The sequence below is a fragment of the Eutrigla gurnardus genome, assembly GCF_963514095.1.
Source record: "Eutrigla gurnardus genome assembly, chromosome: 5".
NCBI lineage: Eukaryota > Metazoa > Chordata > Actinopteri > Perciformes > Triglidae > Eutrigla > Eutrigla gurnardus.
Genome location: NC_139919.1, coordinates 20026005 through 20047171, shown reverse-complemented (window position 1 = coordinate 20047171; position 21167 = coordinate 20026005). Strand labels below are relative to the sequence as shown.

At 43.5% G+C, this 21167-nt stretch overlaps 1 protein-coding gene across 1 annotated transcript; it reads left to right on the top strand.

Moving 5' to 3' along the window:
- The first annotated feature begins 625 nt into the window (after nucleotides 1–625).
- Nucleotides 626–13467, top strand: f8 (coagulation factor VIII, procoagulant component). The gene is made up of 27 exons (XM_084009105.1): nucleotides 626–887; nucleotides 1075–1175; nucleotides 1510–1632; nucleotides 2618–2830; nucleotides 3221–3403; nucleotides 3502–3605; nucleotides 3808–3928; nucleotides 4027–4288; nucleotides 4373–4538; nucleotides 4666–4753; nucleotides 4968–5185; nucleotides 5287–5431; nucleotides 5622–5831; nucleotides 6173–6996; nucleotides 7107–7246; nucleotides 8091–8256; nucleotides 8370–8609; nucleotides 8816–9044; nucleotides 9145–9327; nucleotides 9587–9703; nucleotides 10012–10083; nucleotides 10277–10362; nucleotides 10462–10617; nucleotides 10996–11140; nucleotides 11227–11375; nucleotides 12453–12635; nucleotides 12858–13467. Exons 1-27 carry the CDS (start codon nucleotides 673–675, stop codon nucleotides 13011–13013), a joined length of 4995 nt encoding a protein of 1664 aa, XP_083865231.1. The 5' UTR covers nucleotides 626–672; the 3' UTR covers nucleotides 13014–13467.
- Nucleotides 13468–21167: the final 7700 nt, after the last annotated feature.

The following is a 21167-nucleotide window of genomic DNA, read 5'->3' as shown; positions in this document are numbered from 1 at the left end:
ACTGCAATCAGTCCAATGCATAATGCTGAAGGTCTGCACTACCTCATATTTGCCACAAGGTGGCAGTGAAACCTGGTAATGGAGACGTAGTTCTCTCAAATCCACATTTGGAGAGGTTATGATGACCTCAGAAATCCTCCCATTATTAAACGGGAGCATTTTTGTTTTTCATTTTTCTCCAGCAACTATTGCCGGAGCGTCAGTTGATTGAATCTTTAATGGAGTGAAAGGCACTGATTTCTTTATACATTTACATTTATTTATTTTATTTTGTTATCATTCTGTTGTAAAAGATGGCAATTCATCAATTAGCCTCATAGTCCGGTGTTTTCCACTTTAAAATGCACGACGCAGTTAGAGTTATTTGTTAATAAATTGATTTTGATCCAGCCAGTGTGCAGAACCACAATCTGGCAACCCAAAAAAGTATCCATAACCCGGGTTATGTATAGGGCTGTATGTATGTGCGGCTGTTTCGTGTGTTCACTGTATTTCATGTGTGTGATGTTATCACAGAGTTTGCGGAATCTCACCCCCCACGCGGCAACTTCAGCTTCCCTGTTGCACCCCTCTCCCCCTCCTCCTCCTCCCCCTCCTCCTCCACCACCCTTTAAATGTTTCAGCCCGCAGGAGGAGCAGCAAAGCCGGGTAAGTGTGTGTTTGGCCCCGGACATGTTGGAGCTGACCGCGATGCGAGGTGCGACCCTCCTCCTGCTTCTGCTGCTGCTCCGCTCCGCCGCCGGAGAACCGCAGCCGCCCACCCCCGCCGCCACCGGAGAACCGCAGACCCCCGCCGCCGCCGCCGTGAGAGCCTATTACATCGCGGCTGTAGAAATCGGTTGGGACTACGTCTACCTGGACGATGTTAACCCAGCGTCCGAGCAAAGGTGAATATGGATTTGTTTAACTGATACGTCATGTTAGTCCTCTTAGTTTCCAAACGTGGGGTTTTTTGTTGAATGGGAATGAAAAACTTCTGACAAAACATACACTATAATTGAAGATGGGAATGATTAATTAAGAGAGTAGTTTTTAAGTGGTCGTTTACTTGTTATTTGATTGTTTTTTTTCTAGGAAAAGAGGCAGAGATATTCCCCAAAAGTACGTCAAGGCAGTTTACCGAGAGTACACAGATTCCACATACACGGTCCCCAAATCGAGACCAGCATGGACAGGTAGGTCTCTAAGTTTTCTCCATCCATTAAATATTCAATTAGGTTTGAGTTGTATTATGATAATGTTATTAAAGGTTACTTGATAACTCAGATACTTGTTAAATACATCAAAGCAAAAAAAGAAGAATGCCCAGGACCTGAAATCTAAAGTAAAATGTCAAATTTAGTAGTTTTCTAGTCAAGATTTTTGAAGACTGATGGATTAACCAAGGTTTTTGTCTGACTTATAAACGCAAAGAAGAAAACCTAATTGTCATCAGTTCCAGAGTATGCATATTAAATGAGGAGGTCATATGTATGAGGTCTTTGTGAATGGTGTGTCCTCTGGTTGCAGGCATTCAAGGCCCGGTGATTGTTGCCCAGGCTGGTGACACGGTGGTGGTTCACTTCAAAAACCTGGCCTCCCAGTCCTACAGTATCAGCCCTGTGGGGATCACCTACTGGAAACAGTCTGAAGGTAGAGACCCGAATAGAAGGAGCTGCTCTCATCACTCTTCTGTTTTCTCTCATTCACAAATTCAAGATTAGTCAGCAGCATATTTTTTCTTGTTTGACTCAGGGTTTCGACTGACTTTTTACTGTGAGGTCCATGTAACAGCATAGATGAGTCACCATTCCGGTCCTACTTTAACGGCTTTAACAAGTAATCCAAATCTGAACGACGTCTTACTCATCTTACTTCCGAGCTTCCCCCTCTTTAAATGTGGAATAATCTGGGGTTCAAAACAGAGACCGATTAATGGAAAAGACAAGGATGTTAATGTCAAATTACTACTAACTACTACTACTACTACTACTACTACTACTACTACTACTACTACTATCATATCAGAAGCAAACGGTGTTGCTTCATTTAGAGATTGAAAAACAGAGTTACCTCCCCATTCTTGAGAAATTACAGCGAGCGACGGTTGTCATTATCTCGCCTATGCAGCATGTGACAACCAAACGGTCATTTTATGGTATGATAACTCATTTTAGCCACCTTTGAATTACAATACCAGACTGCAAAGGAAGTAATTGATTATCCCTGATCTGAGAAGCTCTTGAAGGTTAACACCCTTCACAGAAGGCATTGGCACACGTCCTAATGCTGCTGGAGATCCAAAGCAGTCTTAAAGCAGCTCAGGTCTTCCTGTCGCGGGCCAGATTCCTACAATGGAGATCATCGTAATCTGAAAAGCTGCACCTGATACTTCCAGGAATGATTTAATTGCACCAGAGTGTGATATTGAGGGTGAAACAAGGTGTGTGTGTGTGTGTGTGTGGTGCACATTTCCTATATAAGTCATTATTGCTCAATATCATGACTCAGTGCTTCCTCTGGATGTGGTTTTACACCAGTGTGCATTATGGTCTCACTTTTACTTTTACGGCAGTTTTCCTGCTGTGACCCACCTCATTGCTGGATGATGGAGTCACGCTGCGTCTTTTCTTTCCAGGAGCCGGGTACGATGACTCCACAGCAGGCCAGGAGAAGGACGATGACGCCGTCTCTCCTGGAGGATACTATGAGTACGTGTGGGCCATCAGCCCTAACGACGGCCCCACCGCCGGTGACCCCGAGTGCCTCACCTACTCCTACTCGTCCCAGGTGGACACCGTCCGAGACGTGAACTCGGGACTCATCGGTGCCTTGCTCATCTGCAAGACCAGTGAGTGTGTATGGCGGGGCAAAGGGTCCCGACGCAGCATCGGATTTCAACTGCAAATATATGTTATGTCTTGTGTCAATTTATTGTTCTTTAAAGCTCTCAAATTAGCACCAGAATCTGAATCTGACATCCAATGACTGTTGGGATATTTCAGTCTGGATTGGAACAAAGTGGTGGACCGATCATACTGAACTCATACTCGTATTGAACACCAGTTTGTCTCACTCTGTAGAAAAGGACAAATCCATAGGAAAAATAATATTAACTAATCAGATAAAGATGCATTTGTGCTTGTTTTAAACTGCGCAGGAGCATGCCAAGCATATTATTTACATGCTGCTGTGTGTGTGTGTGTGTGTGTGTGTGTGTGTGTGTGTGTTGTTTTTCCAGGTGCCTTCACAGATAGCGGCCAGAGGAGAAACACGGCGTTCGTCCTGCTGTTTGCGGTGTTCGATGAGACGAAGAGCTGGTACGGGGAGCTAGGAGAGAGGAAGAGCAGGGAGAAGTTCAAGAAGAGCATCGGCAGGAAGGAATACCACACCATCAATGGATACGTCAACTCCACGTTACCCGGTATTGAACCAGACGGGCTGTGGACTGGGAGACATGTTGTAATGTTAAGTGTTACTAACGTGGGCTCGGCGTATCTCCCGCTCTGTGTTTGTGTGCAGGTTTGACGATGTGTCAGGGTCGTAATCACGTGTTCTGGCATCTGATCGGGATGGGCACGGCTCCAGAAATCCACTCCATTCGGTTTCAAGATCACACTCTGCAGGTAATGAAAGGCTTCCCATGCAACACCGTCATAGCAAACATTATGACATTTTAGAAAATAAGCTTTCTTTCTGAGAGCTAGATGAGAAGATTGATATAAAGAAAGGTGCTGAAGAGGGGATTAGCCTTAATGTCTGGGCCTGATCCAAAGTTCCAGCACCTCTAAAGCTCACTAAAGTAACACTTGTTCTGTTATTGTTTAGGTGTTGTCCCATCGTAAAGTCACCATGGAGGTGACCCCTATGACGTTCATCACGGCAGAGATGAGACCAGCTACTCTAGGCCGCTTCCCTTTGAGCTGTCAGATACATGCTCACCGCCGCGGTAAGAAAGACCAGATAAGTCTCCTCCATATAGACAACCTCTTACCCCCATTAAACCTCACCTCCTCTATTTAAATGATACACCTTGCTGTTACCCAGATGGCATGAGCGCTCTTTTCACGGTGGAGAAATGCCTCGAGCCCGTGGCTCTGCCGGGACCCGACCTGCGCAACGCCAAACACCAGGATAGCAGCGACGACGACGAAGACTACAGCGATTATGATTATTTCAAAATAACCTATCAGCCGAAGAAATTCCAAGCAAGAGCCAGCGGTGGACAGTCGCCTAGAACCTGGCGGCATTACATCGCCATCGAAGAGGTCACCTGGGACTACGCCCGGCAGATCAAGACCACCGATAGGTAGGAAAGATAGAGGAGGGGAGTTGAAGAATAACAGAATGTGAAAAGGTGAGTTGAGTGATTCTTTTCTCTTTGACGCTTCAGTAAGTTGCTGTCTGGATATTTCCCTGCAACTCCCCATCACCTGGGCTACAAGTATAAAAAGGCAGTGTACGTGGAATACACCGATGGATCATTCACTCAGAGGAAGGACCCTGCCAAGACACTTATGGGTCCAATTCTGAAAGGCAAAATCAACGATCAACTCCATGTGAGTGAGGAGAGAAAGTTTTAGTGCACGATCCAAAAAAAAATCAACCATAGAAAAACACAAGCAAATATAGCATTCTCTGTATGACTTTCTACTCATCTCCCATTGCTTTAAATTGTGTCTCCAGATCACCATTAGAAACCTGGCCAGTCACCCTTTCAACATCTACCCTAATGGCCTGACAAAGATATTTCCACTGCATAGATCTGCAAATGGTAAGAAGCTCAAGCAAGGATGAAAAACAACATAGTAATCAATAGTTAATATACATAATAAGTGCAAGCTTGCATACGTACCCTCAACCTGTAAGTTTGGCAACACAAGTAGTATTATATTATCTGAGTATTATATCTGTTACTTGGTGTTCTGTTGCTGCAATTCTCCAAATTCCCTGCATCAAAGAGTCTTCCTTCTCATGTAATTAAATAGCTGCAGAGACAAATTTGCGCTCCATGGGAGTGCCACCCAACGGGACGTTTAGCTACGTTTGGTTGCTAACAACGGACGATGGACCCTTGGAGGAAGACCCCCCATGTCTAACCCAGCTGTATCAGAGCACCGTCTCCCCAGAGACGGACCTGGCCTCAGGGCTGGTGGGCACCCTGCTCATCTGCAAGTATGAAACCATGGACAGCAGTGGACGTCTGGTGAGAACAAAAAAAAACTCTAGAATAATAAATCTGCTAGATATATAGCACTGCACTGATAACGCCGGTCTCTTTTGCTGAATCTATGCTATTGTATGCAGTTGGGCTCTGATAAAGAGTGGAGCCTGATATTTGCTGTGTTCGATGAGAACAAGAGTTGGTACTTCAGCGACAACATGCAGAAGTCCAGCCTGAACTCCTCCAAAACGACCGACCTGGAATTCTACAACTCTAATGTCATTTACAGTAAGTTCGCCTCAGAGTTACATTTCTTTAATGACCTCTTTGTAATTGTTGTTTGTGGAAAAGTAAACCCTTTTTAATGTCCATTATTCTCTTTCTGTCTGCTCTTTGGCGCTGAACAGGCAGTACAGTATATATATTGAGCCATCAAGTCATCAATTTCTCTTTGCCTTTATTTCCCTTTTACCTCCAGGTATAAACGGCGACATGTTCGGCGGGCGACAGTTCGTTGTGTCTGAAAATGACGTTGCCTTCTGGCATGTTGCCAATGTGGGCACCCAGAGTGACTTCCTGTCTGTTTACTTCACGGGAAACCTCTTTCAGTACGAAGGCCTCTACCAGTCCGTCCTCACCCTCTTCCCCATGACTGGCATAACGGTTCCCATGGAAACCGAGCTGATGGGTAAGACTGAAGTCTAGTTTGTCAATTGGTGGGATGATACCAGATTTAAAGTAATTGATTAAGTTGTTACTTTTAGATTTATGATGCTGAAAAGCCACAGGCTGCCAAACTACCTTTTATCTGGACGTTTTAGGCTACTTGTACCTTGGAATCAGCTAGGTTTACTATACTACAGGAGGGGTAAAAGAGTTCCCAAATCAGGCAGGAAGTTCCAGACAGATTATTTAAACTGCAACCTTGACTGTAATTGTGGACTTATGTAGAAAACAAAGGATGCAAGTGTTTTGACTCCACATTTGCTGCCAGTGCTCGTTGCTGAGTCATTAATGGTCTTCTCTCAGGTGAGTGGGAGATCAGCGCCTACGATGGTAGCCTCAAGAACCGGGGAATGAGCATCCGCTACACCGTTGTCCACAGCGACGACGGAGACCGCGTTGATCGTGATGGGCTTGACGAGGATCTCTCTGACTATATCGATCTGCCCTATCTACAGCCAAGGGGCAGAAGGCCTGAAAATCACACAATGTTGGCTCGAACGTGGAAGAAACCCCTCGCTAATAACAATACTCACACAGTCAACTCTTCCAGTCAAAATACAACTATCGATGAACCTGAGGGGGCTGAAGTACTGTCGGAGGCAGCGACGGTAACACCCCAGCAAGCAGATGGAGGATTACCACAGGATGTCTTGGAGAAAATAGCGAGAGATGGGCAGTGGACAGTTTCTCAGAATGGGACTGAACCCGGAGGAGAGGGAAGTAGCAGGAGCAGACGACAAGCAGAGGGCAACTGGACAGATGTAGGTATCGGTTCTGGAGCATCCGGCACAGAGGTTCAAGAAAAGGCTGCGGAAAACAGGAATGACACGGGCGAGGTAAAAGCCGAGGGAAGGGGTGAAATGTCAAGTGTGAATAACGGGTCAAAGGGCGAGCTTGAAGAGAGCAACGACATCTTACTTAACGGGAATCCACAACCGAATGAGAAAGACTTGACTGTAGAGCGAAGCAGCTCAAAAGAGATGGATCTGAACATAGTACCACAAAACCACGTTTATTCTGAACCTGAGCAACTGACAGCAGATCTGCTGGAGCTGGAATACAACTACACTGCTGATAACACATCAAGGATTGATCTGTCTTTTGAATATGATGACTACAGCCAAGAGGTACTATTTTTTGTATTTTTTGTATATAAACACCCATATGTTGGATACTGTCTCAATTTGAGAAAAACAACTTCCCCCTCACCTGCAGAAAATGCTAAATGTCATTATAGGTGAACGGCACAGATATATTTGCCACAGATTACATGGACCTGCGCTCTGGAGAGACCAGATATCGCCACTACTACATCGCTGCAGAGGAGATAAACTGGGACTACGGTATTAGAAAGCCACGTCAACTCATCAACCCCAGGTAGGAATAATGTTTCATGCAGGACCTTAAAAGGATTGTTTTAGGGGAAGTAAGGTTTTATCCGCTGCTTCACTTGTGTCCATCCGAAGTTCATAAATCTGCCTACCAGAGCCTCTGAAGCTCACTAATTATAAAGTTGAATTATGTTTGTTTAATCCGCGCATGAACAGAATTGAAAAATGTAGAATCTGTGGTATTCAAAAGGAGGCAGGCTCTACCACAACTCTCACCAAAACAATCTAGACTGATAAATGGTACTACAGGAAAAAATATGTATTTTTAATTTAGGGGTGACGTCTCCCTTTAACTCACAGCTAAAACGCAAATAAGTGTATATCACAAAATTTCCTCAAACTATTTTTTCTCAACTTCGTTCCTTTAAAATGCTTTTTCGGATTTCTCATTTTAACTTAGACATCTTAACATATGTTGGAATGTTAGCATGATAAAATGCTAAACATCTACATTAGAATGCTAACTTTAGGTAATATGCTAACGCTGGTTTTTAGCATGCTGATGTCCACATTCCCTTCTGGCACCAAACTGGTCATGTGATAGCAATCTGTCTCTATTTTTTATTCAACATTTTGTTTTATGGTGTGTAAGGACTCTTAGATCCTCACTGGCCCTGCTTGGTGTAGTTTATGTGTTTGGCGGAACTAAGTGATACTATAGATACTACCAAATATATTTTGGGCAAAGTCAACTTTATATCATATAGAACAAATAATCAAAGAACACACTATTTTACTATATAACGCAGAAAAAAAAAAATACATTTCAAATCCAATCTCATCCAAATGGCTAAAGCAGCATTATTGATTCAACTCCCCCCCCCTTTTAGAGAGATGCGTCGAGGAATGAGGAAATTCCTGCCACAGTATAAGAAGGTGGTGTTTCGAGCCTACAGCGATGAGAACTTTCTACGTCCTATCGGCAGAGGAGAGCCCCATGAACACTTGGGAATCATGGGACCTTTCATCAGAGCTGAGATTAACGATCTCCTCACCGTGAGTCATCCGTCACAAAGCGAAATAAAAGAAAGACTGTTGAATGAAACCCTCTCTGATTTTGTAAAAAACCTGCTTGGTGACCCAGCTTTTCCCTCTCTGTCTTATTCAAGGTTGTCTTTAAGAACAAGGCATCCAGGCCTTACTCCTTTCACCTGCAGGGAGTCTACGACGGCAGCCAGGGGGCCGGCATGGGCCAAACCCATTCCTCCTCTGCTCCCCCCGGGGTCCCAGGAGAGCCTGTGGCTCCTGGGGAGGTACGCACCTATAACTGGAGAGTAACCAAGAAACAAGGACCAACCGACACTGAATTTGACTGCAAGACCAGTGCTTACTACTCCACTGTGGATAAGGTCTGGATAGCTCTTTCCCATTAGCCCGTTCCCAGTTTATCTTCCATGGATAAACAACATGCACTCTATGTCTGTATTCATTTGATTCAAACCTCATACAAAATGTATTTCCTTGCACCAAATCAAATGCGATCACAAAAACATGCACATTCAAGTTTCATCTTTTTCCTAAATGAATGCCCACAATCTTTCGTTGCATGTTCCAGGAGAGGGACCTACATTCGGGTCTGATAGGTCCCCTGGTGATCTGTAAGTCCGGTATTCTCCGGACCCGTCAGAGCACACAGCGAGGCGTCCAGGAGTTTGCTCTGCTCTTCCACACCTTCGATGAAAAGAAAAGCTGGTACATGGAGGAGAGCCTGCAGCAGTACTGTGCTCCGCCCTGCCAGGCCAACACTGAGGACCCCTGGTACCAAATCAGCAACACGTTTGCAGGTGAAGAAAATAAGGTTGATTGTGTGAGCTCCCTGTAGTCTCCAGCTTAACAACAAAAAAAGGAAGATCTCAGAAATAATGCCGACATTTTTTTCCTCAGCAATAAACGGTTATGTGGCGGAGTCACTTCCTGGTCTGTTGGTTGCCCAGCACCAGCGGGTCAGGTGGCACCTGCTGAATGTTGGGAGTGACGGAGAGTACCACGCTGTGCTCTTCCATGGCTTACCTTTCACTGTTCACACTGAGAAGGACCACCGTATGGGGGTCTACAACCTTTTCCCTGGTAAACACACACACATACACACACACACACACACATTACGCCTCTATCTTGCAAACTCTTTCTCCCTCATAGAATACACGCATAAAGATAAGAATAATAAAATGTGTACATAGTTATATAGTCATATATAGTTAGTTACATTAGAGAAAAAAATAAAATCATAGACAATAATCTCTGTTTATGTAACTATCTTAATTGCACTCTGAAAGGCTTGTCCTTATTCTTGACGATTGTTGCATGTATTTTATTTGTCACCCAGGGGTGTTTGGCACGGTGGAGATGAGGCCCCCCACAGTTGGCACATGGCTGGTGGAGTGCACTATAGGAGACTACCAGCTGGCTGGCATGAGGGCTAAACTACTGGTCTATAATCCACGTATGTACAAGTTGTGTCATATCTGAAAAATATCTATATATTATATAGATTTGAATATAATAGATAATCAGAGTAGTAATTGCATTGTATGAATTATGTCGGGACTTTTCCCCACATTGTCCACACTGTTAAATATTTTGCTGTTGTGTAACATGCCGAATATCTGAAGTAAGCCTGGTCAGTTACATGTGTCTTCATTTCCTGAGAGGTCCAAATGGAGAATGTATAGTTTTGTAATGTCCTGATGCGTCGAAAAGGTTTTAAAGGAATGCAATATTGAGCTGGAATTTTCTCATACTGATGTGCAGAATGTGTCTTGCCTCTGGGGATGAAATCAGGATGGATTGAGGATTCCCAGATCACAGCGTCGGATCATATAGGTAAGATAGTGTTACGTTTAAAAGGGCCAACACACCAAGGAGGTACTTGATACTTGAGTGGGGAGAGAAAGTTCTTCCCACAAATACCCAGTGTGCTGAAAATGAAAACACCAGGCAGCTTTATTAAATCTGAAAGCCAGGAAAGGACCCACACTGAGACAAAGCATAACCGTGTTTACACACTTGTGTCCAGGTTACTGGGAGCCGAGGCTGGCAAGGCTGGAACAGTCTGGTTATATCAACGCCTGGATAGGCAGGAACCACATGTCATGGATACAGGTACGATGAGACGGCCTTTTTTCTTAAGTTATCTCTTTCTAATGTGTGTAAAACACACATGAAGCACAGTGAAGTGGACTGTAATATGTGTATTTGTAGGTTGACCTCCGGAGGCCCACCCTGCTGCACGGTGTGCAGACGCAGGGAGTCAGGTCCAAGCTGAGGGACAACTACATAGCAATCTTCAAAGTCTCCTACAGCCTGGACCAGGAGTCTTGGACCAGTTACAGAGGAAATGGAACCAGTCGGAACAAAGTATGTCCTCAGCTGCCACACACAGAGACTTTATCTTTTGCCACCTTTATATTTTTTTGTCAGAGACAAATTGTTACTGCACGGTTATAAAGTTGCAAGCAGGTACTTTACAATCTGAAAGCTTGTTTATTGTGCCACAAAGACAAATATTATATAATGTAATATAAGCCAAGTTTGCATTTCAGCGGTTTGAGTTTGAGCAGTACTACATGTTCCAACAGACACCAGTGGTCTCTGATTGCAGCTGCATAACCATGACATCATGCTGTTTCATTGTCAGATAAATACAGTAAAGCCACTTTAATGGGTTGCCTGTCTCAAGCAAGTTTCAGTGATCCATGAAGTTTGAGCTGAACGGTTTGTGTGTCTCTGCTTTAGCAATTTTTTGGCAACATGGACAGCTACCAGGTGAAAAACAACATGTTCTCTCCACCGTTTGTGGCTCGCTACGTCAGGATTCAGCCAGTCAGCTTTGTGCAAAAGCCTGCTCTCCGTCTGGAGCTGCTGGGCTGCGATCTCAACAGTGAGTTGCACCAACAGCAAATAATAAGAGTTATCTGTACCGTGTGACATGTCAGAGAGTGACTCCTCCTGTGTGTCTGTCTCCAGGCTGCTCTCTCCCTCTCGGGCTCCAGAAGAGGCTGATCCCTGACTCCAACTTAAATGCTTCCTCGTCTTATTCATCTTTGCTGCGTAGCTGGGGCCCCAGCCTCGCTCGCCTCCACCAGGAAGGCAGGGCCAACGCCTGGAGGCCAAAGGTGAACACAGATGATGCAAATGCTGGACACGCTAATATAGTCTGAGATGAGACAATTGACACCACTCTCATATCTGTCTGATGAATATAAAGCTCCAACCAGGAGCGAGCTAGCCTTGCTCGCCGTTTTCAAGGCTGCATCAATGATGGGGAGGGTGAATAGTGTGCTTGGTTGCACCTGTGATCACACCCAGCACCGATGTCACCGATGTTCTCATAGGAAGCAGAGATATGAATCATTATTGTATCACCCGTTCACACTCTCTCTGTTCTATCGTTTTATTATTATGTTCCGTAGTTCTTCCTCTCCTCCTCAGCTTCGGTTTCACACGTTGCAGGACTGAACTGTAGGTGTGATTTGTTCCTCTGTCAAACTCTGTTGTTAAAGGTCACATGCCAAAGCGGAGCTCTTGTGATCCATGATTAGAGGTCACCCACTGTGTGCCAGCTGTTATGTAACCCTAACCCCCGTCACGGCCTAAACAGACGGTCCCTTTTAGCAGTAGCTGCACCCAGCATTATATTTTCCTTGTTCCCAACATCAGTCAAAACAGGAAAACTGAGTTTCAGCCGTTCATTTTTGTTTATTGAGGCTTTTCCTGTTGCCAAGCAACCCGTTTGCATATCAGTTAGAAACCAAAACTCATCGAGGCTAAATGAAATAAAATGGAAAGAAAATCCCCTCATTAACAGTTGGTAAAGGAGTTTTGCTTTGTGCAGCCACATCATGTCAGTGGAAAAAAGATGCACTGCCAGAAACATTTTATAAGCTTCCTGATTGTAATGTGGGAGAGGAAGCGGTGTGGCGTTCCCGTCGGCCATCCCTCCATCTGTTTTTGTTTTTCCTTTGCTTTGTCTGCTTCTAACTCATTCAGAAGCTGGTATCTATTTCTTCCAGTTCTATAAAATTGTACACTCATGGCTTTTCTACTTTTGGTCATATTATTTCAGAATCACATCATGTCCTTTGTGTGGTTGGAGATAATGAATTAACGTACGCTGTTGTTGGTTTCTTTACAGTGAAGTCTTTGCTCTTTGATATTCATATTTCCACCGTGCTCTGCCCCTCTCTCCCCAGACCAACAACCCCCACGAGTGGCTGCAGGTCAACTTGGGGAGTATCAAACGCATCACAGGGGTCGTAATGCAAGGAGCACAATCACTGCTGACCCAAATGATGGTGACGGAGTTCTCAGTCACCGTCAGTTATGATGGACACTCCTGGAGCAGTGTGTTGGAGAAGAACTCCCAAAGAGAACAGGTGCACATCCCAGTTTACCGATAAAACCAGGCCAGTCTCAGTGATGTGGCAACAGATGACTGAAGCTATAAAAGTGCAGAAGGCTTTATCTATCTCTCAGTTTCCTTACACACAGGTGGATGAGTCCCTCTTTATTATGGAGCTAACATCCTATTCAAGTGTGTTGTTGACACTTTGGTGTTAGTTTTCATCTCCTTTTTCTTTATTCCTTTCCCTCATCAGATCTTTGCAGGAAACAGCAATGCAGAAGACGAGGCGCTCGTCGTTTTCGATCCTCCTCTGTTCGGCCACTTCCTCCGCATCCACCCGCGGGGTTGGATCAACGACATCGCGCTGCGTCTGGAGGTCCTTGGCTGTGACACCCAGCAGGGGCCCTGACAAACTCACCAACGCAGCAACAGCAACATTTTTGCGGCGTAATGTATCCTGGGTTTATTTTTTTGGTTGTTTGTCACGCGATTAATAAATGAATCTTGCTATGCGGCGCACGTCTTAGGTTATCCATTACACCTAGCAGTTTGTATAAGAGTAGCAGTTTCTTCTATGGCCACAACTTTGTTTACATTCCCACCTTTTTGTCTTCATTTAGCAAAGAATTAGGTTTGATTGAAGCTATTTTAAGATGTGACACGGTGTTTAAAACACAGCTAAGCAGCACTTGCCTTGCTTTACCTACAGAGCAAACCCTATTGAATGTAAGCATGTGTAAATATTTCAGATGGATGTATAAAGTTTGAATGGTTGTTGTATATTGTTGGAAAAGTAACTATTAATGTATTTTCTGCTTTATTAGAGTTTGTATAAACGATGAATCTCGAAAGGTTTCAGTGGCATTTATTTCACGCCCTCGGGTGAGACGTCTGCAGCACACAAACACAGAAACCTCGTGCTTTCCAAACTCTTGTATTTGAACACTCAAACAGCTACAGTTACCTCTCGATGCACTTCCTGTCCTGTTCCTGCACTTCCATGTTAGGAGAGGATGTCGCCCTTTCTCTCTTTCCAGCAGAGTATCTCCGTCCTTTCTTTGTCCCAACTGTCTTAAATTTCCCAGAAGTGTTATTTTGGCTTATCCAGCTCCACCAGGCCCTCACGGCACAAACTCTGAGCAGTTCTGCTCCAGCATTGTTCTGATACAAGCAGAAAGACGAGGATGAAATGATGCAGTGGCTGGAGGGGAAACGCTCAGAACAATGAGGTCTGTGCTTGCTTGTGTCTAAAGTTGTATATTTTGGGCCGCGACTGTGTGAAGAATTGAAAACATGAGCGTCCTCTATCACCTCGTTATCAGCCAAGGAAGTTTCCAGACGGGGGGGGGGGGGGGGGTATGTTTTGTTTGGAGGACAGGACATTTGTTGGCAGAGATGTGGCAGCAGCACATTCATGCCTGCTTGTCACACTTTATCTCGTGAAAAACAATAACACACCGGCCGTAATCCAAGCAGCAGACAGAGCACCTGTATGCAGCTCCAACCGAACAATGGTTGATACACACGGTCTGGACAAGATGAAGCGGAGGTGAGCTTAGGCCATGGCCTGCTGCCCAGGTGTGATCCTCCATCAGCTGCAGGGGCGCCAAGGAGTTGAGTAATAACTTTTCAATCTTATGTAAGTCTCAGATTTATAGTATTTATAAATTTATTCTCAGATGGAATAAAAAAGTTTTCTACACCAATGCCGGGAAAGGAAGAGAATAAAATCGCTTTCAGTGGGAAATGCGTGGCAGTCATAGCAAGAATGCAGGTTTTATGCTTAATGGCTTGAAACGCACCATAAACCACAAAGGCTTTTGGTTGAATGGTAACACTTAAAGTCTTTTTCTTCTCCTTCTTCTTTTTAGTTTGCAACAGACCAGAAGCCCAAAGATCATCTCTACCAGTGATGACAAAGCCCGGAAAGGGTTTGGACACATTTCTGAAATATTTACGGCTTACGAAATCACGAGTTTAGAGCTTCTAAGAATCCCAACTATTTACGGAAAATCGACAAATGCCACAAAAGTTGTGTCAGATGCCACTAAAAGTGGATTTGAAATGTCTTAAACATGATCAACATGAGATTTGGTTTCGGTTTCTCCGGACTTCAGTGAATTATTGCCACACTTACGCCCTTACAACAGCCTGCTAATATGCAATAGCAGTAATTTAGGAATCTATTTCTTGGTTGACAAATCAGTAAGGAAGTGCAATGAAGGGGGCAGGAAAGAAAATAGTGTGACACAAGAGAAAAAAGTACTACAGTTTTATCACACTCTTACATCACTTCCTGCTTTGGTCCTCAGGCCTCTGAGAACACGGAGGCCCCTGGCTGTAAGATAATACAAATGAGAAGGAGACCTCACCTTCCTCCTTCTTTTCTTTCTTCTTGGTCAGTGTAACACCATTGAAAGTGACAAAATGTGTGTGTGTACATACTTTGATTCATAGCACTACAATAATAGTATACATTGTAAGTACACTTCGTTATTTGTCATCATTTGTTAAGTTTCCCATGAAATCATCAACTTGACATTTAACCTCTGCCTTGATATCACAAGTGAAACATTTGCTTTGATATGACGTGTGTGTGTGTGTGTGTGTGTGTGTGTGTGTGTGTGTGTGTGTGTTGCGTGTGTTGCGTGTGTTGCGTGTGTACTGGTTTTATGGTTAATCCCCACAAGTTTCCAGTGTGACGACATTAATAGTTAACATGGAAAAGCAACATTTTGCTGACTGGCTGTGAAGTATCACATCCAGGATTTTTTTCCTGTTAGCTATTAATGCCACACAACTGTGTAACAGTTGTTTTTAGGGTAAAGTTAATATATTTAAAAAAAAATAGAAAGTCAAATATGATTATGAGGTGGTATTTCTCTTTGCTCTTGTTCCTTTGCTTGTTGTAATACCTTTTGGATTGACACAAAAAAAGAAAGGAAAGAACTAGACTCAACTACATGTTATAGTATCAAATTAAGTTAACTGAATGTAATAACAAGGAGATATTTTGACACTGGTTATATTTCCAGATCCTTCACAAACTGAAGTTAGAGAGGGGGGCCACCTTGTGGACAATCTCCAGTGTTACATTAGTTATTGCAGTGAAACAGTGGTCCCCTAAGGTGTAACTGTGTATAACCTGTTCCCATACTACTCAATTTATTTAGTGTGTCATCTCTAACAGCCATTTAAGTGACGGTCCTCTGGCTCCCGCTGGCTGCTGGGTGTTTTGTTTTGTCCCTTGAGGGTGTAGCAGTCTCTCTCTGTCTGGTACTTTGATTTCCCTTTCCCAAGTAATTCCAGCTGAATCTCTCCTGAGTCGACTGGAGGGTCATCCGGATCACCTGTTGTGGTTGTGGGGGGACTGGCCCCAAATCCTGAATTGAGAGCAGTTTGATGCATGCATTTCCCCTCTTTTCACTCCGATGTTTAATGAACATATTGGACTGGTGGGAAGAATAGCTTCTACAATGCTGTAGTTAATAAGAATCACGATAAATGAAATACTGAAGCTGAATTTTGTAAAAGTGTATAATATATATTCAAGTCGAGGGCTGATTATCCCAAATTGTCTGAGAAAAAGTCCTCTGGAGAAATGTCCATCTTACAAAGAGAATATCATATGTTAATATCATTTTTAGAAAAACACCAGTGGAATTCACCAGTTTCCAAAGCAGTGTGTTATCTTTGGTGCAGTGATCTGCTGCATCACCCATCCATCGTCTACTGTTTATCCTGTATTCAGCAGAGGGCCAGATTCTTCTTCTCTGTATTAATGCTTATTTATCAATAAGAAAGGACAGCTCCAGGCTCAACAAATGACATATTCTCTGCCTCGTGACAACATGTACAACAGCAACAGATCAGTACAGAAAGAGATCCGCTGCCCAGGACTGACTCAGCGATGCGTGATCTTAAAGGCTCTGTGTTATTGGCTGCCTGGCTGTGAGATACTGAGGTTAAATAAGGGAATGGGGAGTCAAGGGAGGACTTGCTGCCTGAATGAACTCAGCCACGTTGCCGTGGTGATAAGGAGCACGCGATTTAAGACACATTCAGCGTGTCCCTGAACAGCAGCAGAGTGTTTACGTCTTCATGCGTTCAAAGGGGTCCGGGGTTAATCTTCAACATGATCGCCTGCGGCGGGAAAGTGGAGCAGTTGAGGACTGAAAGCACAAGGCCCACAATAGAGTGACTGGCAATGACAGCATGGGTTGTTTTCATATTACATCTTTATTGTTGGTTTAATAGAAAAAATGTGCCTCTTTTGATACAGATTAAAAATTACTTTAACAAAAGAAAAAAATATACATACATTTTTCTAGCAGCATGATTTAATTTCAAATCTTGTGGCCTTACTGGCCTTGTTAGAACATTTTGTAAAATGACTAAAACAGAAATATGTATTTATATAAAAAGGTAGAGCTGTAGGGAGGACGGCTTTAAGAAGTGAAGAGAGGCAATAGAGGTTTCACTGCAGCAACTTTAGAGGTTTAGAAAAGGGGGGGAAAAACTTCAGCAGAGCCCAGCAATGAAATACTAATATTTAGTCATGTAAAGCTGTGGGAATGCCAGGGGCATGTGTTGCCATGGCACCATATGGAAATATATGTATCCAGAAATAAGCCTTGATAGCTGTGAAAACATGACGCCTACAGTCAAGATAATGACACGTATGCACAAATGACAGAGTTTCTAGAACATGTAGAGTATATAGGTACATAATGGAGCTTAATCTCAATCTGGTAACACCTGAATAAACATTATTCAGGTGCAGCCAAAAGCAATAACAGATTTCCTTCACACAAAAAAAATGTATTTCTTGTTTTCTTGCAGGAGGTGGTGCTTGGCAGTTTATGAGGTGTTGGACTTGTTCGGCTTCATGATACACAGACCATCGGCTCTCCTGTTTCTGAGATTGTTTGTACAGTTTCACGCTGAGGGGAAAGAACGGCAGTTAAACAGCAAGCGAGAGACTGAGGTTAGAGGAGCAGAGAAATGCACAGCGGAAGGCGCAGCTTTGTAGTAATTTGGGTTGATTTCAAGTGAGGTGTGCTTTGTTTTTTTTCTGCCAGAGTAAAGCCTAATGAGGTGAGACGGAGAGGCCTGGTGCTGCTTTCCTGGCGTCTGACGGACAGATATCAGCAGTAAATTCACGCAAATTCTAAATGGAAGGAAGCCGTGGTTGAATAACATCACAAACTCATGGAATAAGTTAATATGTCACATGTTGATTTTAGTACATTTCACCTCTTTTGCACAGATCGTGGAAGAATGTAACAACCAGTCCAAATAGTGGCCGAATGTGCCTCTCTGCAGCTCTGACCTGCATACTGCACCACAGGCAAGCAGAAGGAAAAGGAAAGCAAACACAGGAGAGAAATATAAAGTTTTCACCATTTTGACTGTCAGGGAAAACAGCTGTAGGTCCATCAAAAAAACTTTTTGATTATATATATATATAAAAAAAAGTCTTAAAACATGAAGTAATAATGTTTGTAATTTATAGCTTAGGTACAGGGCTCCACTTTAGGTTTAGCTAGTCCTGAAGCTACTGCAGGCTACATGAGACAAATGCAAACTTCATCCATTCATCGTTTAGAGTTTGACATGAAGGTGAAGAGGTCACAGGAATTGGACCGCGAGCCCAGCGGGGCTGCATAGACGAAAACACTTGGGAAAGCCAAACACTGGTTTCCATAGACACCGTGCAACCGTCCAGATGTTCTACGCTGTTCTTCATTCGTTCAGCTCCTTCACTTCAAATCCAAATAGTTCAAACCAACTCAACGGTATCCAGTAGTCACTGTAGTGTTTCACTAAAAACCACCCAACATATAAAAATCAAGTTATTCAAAACAACAAAACAATTTATGGTTAATTAAAAACCATTACAAAGTATACAGTATATTTTCGCTATGAATCTACTTAATAGAAAGGAGCACTCAGCTGGTTCTGACCAGAAACTGAGTCAGTCTGGGTGAAACCAAGTGCAGGAGGTCATTAAGAAAAGATCGAGGATTAACAACGACTCTACTGAAAAAAAAAAATAATGGGTACAAAGTCCCATCTCAAATCTAGCAAATGATCAAATCCTGTGGTAGATCACAGCCGGTTCAGTAACTCTAAGGCAGATTTGAGGTCTCCGCTGTGACTCTTGCTTCTAGTCCTTTTGCTAGTGAACAAGGTATATTCAACACACAGAAAAAAACACAGTTAAAACAAACACAAAAAACAAAACATTTCTAGTCAATGTTGAGACGGATACGTTCTGTGCATAGAAACACAATCAGCCTCTTGCAGCCGTCTTTACCCGAAAGGCTGAGTTCCTTTAATCTGGCCGCCAGAGGGGAAGCCCTCTGTAGTTGCCACCGCCGTTCTTTTGCTAGTGAATGTTAGAGACAGACCTAGTTCGACAGCAGTAAACTAGTGCAACTTGTAGGTGACTCCGCGCTGTTTTTCGGAGCAGTAACATCATCGAGTTAAAATATTAAATCATTTATTTAATTGTAAAAATCTTTGCATGGTGGGCGGATGATCTCCAAATCGGAGCTATTTGGCCTTTGGGTTACTTTTTGTTTTACACTCAAACATGCTTTAATCATTATATGGGTCTCGACTTATAATGGTCTATTTAAGTTGAGCGTATTAGACATTCATGTGACGGGGAAATGCGTTTGTGACGACGAGAAGCTAATGGTGTGGAGGTGAGAGAGCAGGAATAGTGTGGATCGAGTGGCCATGCGAAATATGAAGAAATTCTACGTCTCTAAACAGCTGTTAGAGGGAATGGAAGTTTGACATTTCCAGTCTTTCTGGTTCCTAAACAGACACTAATGAGGTTTCTGAGGAAGCCTTGGTGATTGAAAACAGGTGCCTGGCAGCTTTGTGGCTCTCGGACCTGATTCTGATTCTAACAACAAAACTACTCCACAGAACAGCGAAACAACAATAATTATATAAAGCAATGAAGAACTTGTTCAACTGGATTACTGAGGATTGTTTAATTACTGAGGTATAGATGTATGTTTCCTATACAGAACGGTTTGTCCTTTAAAATGACCCCCCCCCCCCCAAAGCTACACTCAGCAGTGAGGTTTGTGTAGCTTTTTAGGCTCCAAGGTGTTGTAACACAGAAGCTGACCGAGTACTGGCAGTGACAGTGAAGAGGGGAATGGACAGAAAGGAGCAGGCTAGCACCTGAACACCGGGGGCGTTTCCTTCCTTACCGTGTACCGATCCCCCTCCCCGCTACTCAGCTATGCATATAACCACAGAGAATTATTGCAGCTCTACTTCACATCTGTTCATTAAAAATGAATGGTTCGAGAGAACTTGTAATCTAAGAGTGCAGAGGTAAGTGGTCCAAATGTTTATGAAACATAATAACTGCAAACTGTCCTCTGGAGGGAATGTATCAATGAGCCCGTGACGCTTTGTTACATTACTGCCAACACAGTGAGTGGACGCCCTCGCAGAGCTAAACTAAAGCAGCAAGTTGATTGGATTATCTGCGAGATGGACTGATGGGAGGCCATTTGGCAGCTTTCCCCCAACAGATTGTAACACAGAAACTTATCAAAAGTGCACGTGCACAGGTGCTGCACACACGCATTGAGGATAAAAGTGATACAATGCTGAATTTGATGAAAAATCTCTGTTGCTAACAGCTGTCAATCTCCAGTGAGGAGATTTCAACTCTTCAAATACAGTGTGCACGCTAGAAAAAATCGGATTCAAAGATCTATCATCAACAAACACTTTTTGTAGCACCATGCTGTTAAAGGCCAATGATAACTGTTGAGTGTGACGACTAGAAAGAACAAAAAAATACTGAGTTAAGGCCATACAGACTCGTGAGAAGACCTTGCATCAACTGTTGTGTTAAGTTTCATGAATATTGGGCAGCAGATGCACAACTTTCACAGCTCGTTCATAAGTTAACCTGCTGCAAAGTTGCTGACCTAAATTCAAACCATGTTAAAAAAAAAAAACGAGGGGTTCACAGCATGTGAATCGGTGGAAAGCGACAGCTGCCGCGATCACACACATCTGTCTCCCATGCGGGCAAGCTGGCAGGGTGGTCGAGGTCATTTTGGACCCCGGGTGTGATTACAGTGTGCGGTTAAGTTGAGGCAATTGTGTCTGGTGACTGATCTCCCAGAGGAAGTAACTGTCTGTTACCTCCTGTGATATTTACCACAGATATGTATCTTTCTTTTGTAGCAGAACAGCAGAATGGAGTATGGCAAATCACTCCAGGTGAGATTGGGTTCAGCTACACAGGAAATGCATCCTATTAACAGAGAGTAGATGCATGAGGTACTACGTAAAGAAAATGTGAATTTATCCCCTCACTCATTCTTAATTTATACGCCTCTTAAGAATGTGTTTGTATGGAATCTGGAAACAAAGCATAGGATCTTTTTTTCAAAAAGTTAAAAGTAGCGAGAAGGCTCAGTCAGTTAAAATCTCTTCATTTCTTTCCTCTTGGAGGTACGCGTTACTACAGAAACAATCCTGGTGGAGACTGCATTGTGCTCATCTTCCTTATACA